Raw genomic sequence first — 5,092 nt, forward strand, 5'->3', positions numbered from 1 at the left:
ACTTTCCATACTTTACTCCCTTCTGTCCATTTTTTCCCCCAGCAACTTTGATTTAGATGGTGATGTGAGGCAGGGAAGGAGGAGGAGGAAGAGGAAGGGAAGGAAGGGGAAAAGAGGAAAACAATATAATGAAAGTACTGACCCTATTGTCCTCCTCTGGCACCCCTTCACTATTTTTATTTCACTTACCTGGTCAAAACAGGTAAATTAAAAAGGGCAGCGATGTCTCTTGGTTTAAAGGGACTTAGATAGATACAAGAAGAAGGGTGGTTGTGTGCCTGCAGTAGAGAGAGAGAGAGAGAGAGAGAGAGAGAGAGAGAGAGAGAGAGAGAGAGAGAGAGAGAGAGAGAGAGAGAGAGAGAGAGAGAGAGAGAGAGAGAGAGAGAGAGAGAGAGAGAGAGAGAGAGAATGTCATTGTGTGTGTGTGTGTGTGTGTGTGTGTGTGTGTGTGTGTGTGTGTGTTTGTCAGTCATTAAGTATACAAAACATTCATCAAAACACAACAGTAAACAACTTAAGAGTAATAATGATAATAATAATACTTAGATAATCAATATTTTCTCTCAGTAACTCACTCGGCACTCACCAGGTAGCGCTGAGTAACACCTGGGGGCTGAGTGCTTAGTGTTACCTACTGGTGCTCAGGTGAGTGAGGTGAGTGAGATGGTGAGAATGTTTGGCGATGGGTGAGTCAGTGTTAATTCCGTGATAGTCATGAATGAGTGAGTGAATGAGTGAGTGAGTGGAAAATGACATATAAACAATGGTATAAGGTGAACAAAAATAGCGAAATGAAAGTGAATGAATGAATATAGTGATGTAAAATAATATTAATTGGAGATATAAGAGTGCCTGATGGTGAGGAAGATAGAGAAAAATTACTTAATGGTGAGTGACAGTGAGAGAGTGACTGTGAGAGTGTGATAGTGAGGGTGTCATAGTGAGAGTGTAATAGTGAGAGTGTGACAGTGACATACCAAGCAGAGTTACTGTGACTGTATAGCGGGATGAACAAAATGCAGATGAGGAGAGAGAGAGAGAGAGAGAGAGAGAGAGAGAGAGAGAGAGAGAGAGAGAGAGAGAGAGAGAGAGAGAGAGAGAGAGAGAGAGAGAGAGAGAGAGAGAGAGAGAGAATTAACTAACTAGGTGAGGATAAAAGTAAAAATAAAGGAAAAAAAAAGTAAGGGAGAGAAAGGAGAACGTTTTGGTAATGTGTGTGAACTCCAATTACCTTTTGTGAATGATAACGTGACGCGAATATTTCACTTTCAGAGAGACAAACAAACAAAAAGATAAAAAAGAAAAAGGAAAAATGATTATATTTGCCTCATTTACGAAGAACGTGTTTGTCTGTGATTATCATTTTTTCTTTTTTTTTTGGGGGGGGGTGAGGTGGAGGTTTGTTTGCAGATGATCCGTGTGTTTGTTTGTTTGTTTATATGTTTGTTTATTTGTTGTTCTTGTTGGTGCTGGTGGTGGTGTTGGTGGTGGTGTCGTTATTATTATTATTTTTTTTTGCTATTATTATTATCATTACTATTATCATCATCAATATCATCATTAGTTTCACCGTCACCATCACCACCACCATCACCATCACCATCACAATGATCATGCGAACGACGCTTTAAAGTGGGACCACCCGGTTAACACTTATCATGCAGGAAAAGATTTTCACCTGATGAATATTTAAACACGTATTTGAAAACTCATGTTACACGATTTAGTTTCAGAGAGCGATACTTGATTTGCTCTCCGTTTTTACACATTTCGGTATATTTCTCTTCCTTGTATTTATTTTTCCACACTGTAATGTAGAGTACTAGTTGTTTTAGAGTTCACCTGGGAATGCCTTGTAATTAATCTAGTACAGGTAAGAAGATTCGTGTAAGGAAGTGAACATGACACATGAATGAAAGTACATGTGACTCACGGGGCGAGAGTGAATGACGTTACACACCAGTGAATATGAATAGTGATGAATGAGTGATGCGTGAGAGATGTAACGAGTGAGTGAGTGAATGAGTGAGTCATGAGTGATATGACTGACGTGACTGATGGCCGAGAGATGAGCTCAGTGACTTGGGGGTTGTTCCGCTGATGAGTTGACGGCGTGACTGGCGACTCATCTACTCAGCGGAGACTCAGAGGCGCTGAAGGAGACACTGCAGGAGGGAAGACACGGCCACGAGCAGGCAGGTGGAGGCCGCCGTGGGTCTGACACCTGTGGGGGAGCGGTCACGGGTCACTATCAAGGTCACAGTGGAGTTAGGTTAGGTCATGTTAGGTTAGATTAGGTTAACTTAGGTTACGTTAAATTAAGTTAGATTAGTTTTGGGTAAGTTAGGTTATATCGGGTTTGGTTAGGTTAAGTTACGTTATGTTGTTAAGTTAGGTTAAGTTAGATTAGGTTAGGCTGGGTCATGTTACGTTAGGTTAGAATCAAGTTAAAATTTCGAGAATAAGCGATAAGTTAGTGTGATTATCATGCTGTGTGTGTGTGTGTGTGTGTGTGTGTGTGTGTGTGTGTGTGTGTGTGTGTGTGTGCGTGTGCGTGTGCGTGTAGCGGAGCCGGCAGCATCATGGCGGGCCTGCAATATTCACTTCATAAGTTATTAATGGCGAAAAAAATCTGAGTGGACATGCGTAGACTGCAGATGTAATTCGTGTAATCCCTCTGAACGCGAGACCACGTTCCCCCTTCCCTTCCCCTCCCCTCATCTCTCCTCACCTCCCCTTGTCTCTCCTCACCTCCCCTTCTCTCTCCTCACCTCCCCTTCTCTTCCTTACTTCTCCTCCCTACCTTTTCCTCTCTTCCTCTTTATCCTTCCCCTCCCTCTTCCCTCCCTTCGCCCTTTCTCCTCTCTCTCTCTCTCTCTCTCTCTCTCTCTCTCTCTCTCTCTCTCTCTCTCTCTCTCTCTCTCTCTCTCTCTCTCTCTCTCTCTCTCTCTCCCCCCCCTTACCCTTCCTCGTCTCTCTCTCTCTCTCTCCCTCTTCCCTCCCTCCTCTCCCTCCCCTTCCCTGGCCTACCCTAGCGGACATAACAATCAACATGAAATAACACACAAAAAAAAAATCTCTTTTGCACACAAACTAAAGCAGCTTACTCCAACCACATAAGGCCGTTTTTTTTTTTCATTATTAAATTCAATCACCAACATGCGAACTTTTTTTTCCAGCCATTATTTCATCACTGTCCCCAAAGCGATGCCGTGTCCATTCCTCCACGCCGACAAAGCTTAGTCCGTATTCTCAAATGTTCCGCCGCAGCGTCTCTCCTCGATCAATTCTTGCAGTTTTTACGTGTGTTTTCATGTACCGGAAGCCCTTGTGGAGGTTACTAGGGTTTTCAAGGGTGCTTTAGGGGAAGTTACTGGGGTTTTCAAGAGTGTTTTAATGTACTGGAGTGTTATGGAGGTTCCTGAGGCTTTCAAGGATGTTCTAATGGAAGCTACTATGGTCTTCAAGGGTGTTTTGATGTACCGGGCTCTTGTGGAAGTTACTGTGGAATTTTGAAGGCTCTTGTGGGAGTTACTGGGATCTTCAAGGGTTTTTTGATGTAAAGGGGAAGTACTAGAGGTATTCATAGGTGTTCTCATGCTTCTAGTGACAGTTTAACACCAATTTCGCGCCGTCAGTATAAAAAACACCCATGAAAACCCAAATCATCACCTCTGTGTCCTTTAAAAACAATCCTAGTGAGGGAAAAAAACCGTTTACGAAGACGAAGCAGACACAAACTTAACATACAACTCCTCACCATCCCTCCCTCTCCCTCTCTCTCTCCCCTTTACCTGTAGTGGGTCCGGCGCCCAGTACGGAGGCGTGGTAGGGCGGGCGTGTGGTGAGAACCGCGTGGGTCTCCTGGCGGTAGGAGTTAGGGATCTCCGCTACACAGGTCACGTGCCCCTCGCCCTCCCGTAGGAGACTGGACTGTAGGGAAAACCTGAGGCGCAAGGAGGAGGTGGTGAGGCCGTCCTGGTCCTTTACGTTCTCAGGAGGCTCCAACCAGCTCTCTGAAACCTGGAGAAGGAGGAAACAGGTAGATAGATAGGTAGATAGATAGGTAGACAGATAGATAGATAGATAGATAGAAAGATAAAAATAGATAGATAGATAGCTAGATAGATAGATAAATAAATAAATGCATAGGCAAATGGATAGAGATAGATAGATAGAAAGATAAACAAATAGACAAACAAAGACGAAAGCAAGAAAGAAGATAGCGTAAGAGAAAGAGACAGAGAGACAGAGTAACTTCCAGGAACAAAGAATTATAAGATAACACCAGGACTTTGAGTAACTTAGATGCGCAAAGACTCGTACATCACCACAAACTCTCCCTCTCTCTCTCCCTCTCCCTCCCTCAGTCAGTCAGTCAGTCAGTCATTCAGCGAGCGGTTCCCAGCGAGAGAGTCATGGTACCGCTTCAAACTACTGCATTAGGATTCATGAAGCTTCGGGTGAAAGTTACTTCCGCCACGGCAACTCTTGGTTAGGTGAAGCCACTATGAAAACACTCACTTGGTCGCAGCCTTCCTCAGCTCACGGAATTATCTGCTTCTGCTTCTGTTTCTCTCTGTTTCTCTCTCTCTCTCTTTCTCTCCTTCTATTTCTTGTCGCTATCTTATTAGTACTCGAATTGTTCTTCTTGTTTTTTTTTTTTTATATATATTTTTTTCCTCCTTTTCGTGTGTTTTATTCTCTTTCTATTTCTCCTTCTTAATTTTGTCGTCATTTTCATCCTTCTCTTCCTTACTACTTTTCGTTATTCTGTTGCTAATCCTCTAATTCTTTCCTACTTTTTTTTATCGTATTCTTCCTACTTTTCGTGTGCTTCATCCTTCTTTTTCTTTTTCTCTTCCTCCTCCTTTGCGTTCATGTCCTCGTCCTTGCTATTTTCATTTTCATTGTTTTTTTTTCTGATTTTAAAATGAATGAATTAATTAATCTTTTCTTTTACTTCACCATCGTTCTCCTCCTCCTCTTCCTCCTCCTCCTTCTCCTCCTTCCCTTCGTCTACATTATCCTATTTTCCTCACAGTCTTAATAAGCACAGTCCCCACAAACAGCCTATTAAGACCCAACACAT

General features: G+C 42.9%; 1 protein-coding gene across 1 annotated transcript in view; it reads right to left on the reverse strand.

Moving 5' to 3' along the window:
* Positions 1–314: 314 nt before the first annotated feature.
* LOC135089868 (uncharacterized) overlaps positions 315–5,092 on the reverse strand; it is a 66,657-nt gene continuing 61,879 nt past the window's right edge. Inside the window, exons 5-6 of the mRNA XM_063986029.1 lie at positions 3,795–4,023; positions 315–2,224 (exon numbers count right to left, since the gene is read on the reverse strand). Coding sequence (XP_063842099.1) covers positions 2,145–2,224; positions 3,795–4,023 — 309 coding nt within the window. The 3' untranslated portion in view covers positions 315–2,144. The remainder of the gene's footprint in view (positions 2,225–3,794; positions 4,024–5,092) is intronic.

The sequence above is a fragment of the Scylla paramamosain genome, chromosome 33 (genome assembly GCF_035594125.1).
Source record: "Scylla paramamosain isolate STU-SP2022 chromosome 33, ASM3559412v1, whole genome shotgun sequence".
Taxonomy (NCBI): Eukaryota; Metazoa; Arthropoda; class Malacostraca; order Decapoda; family Portunidae; genus Scylla; species Scylla paramamosain.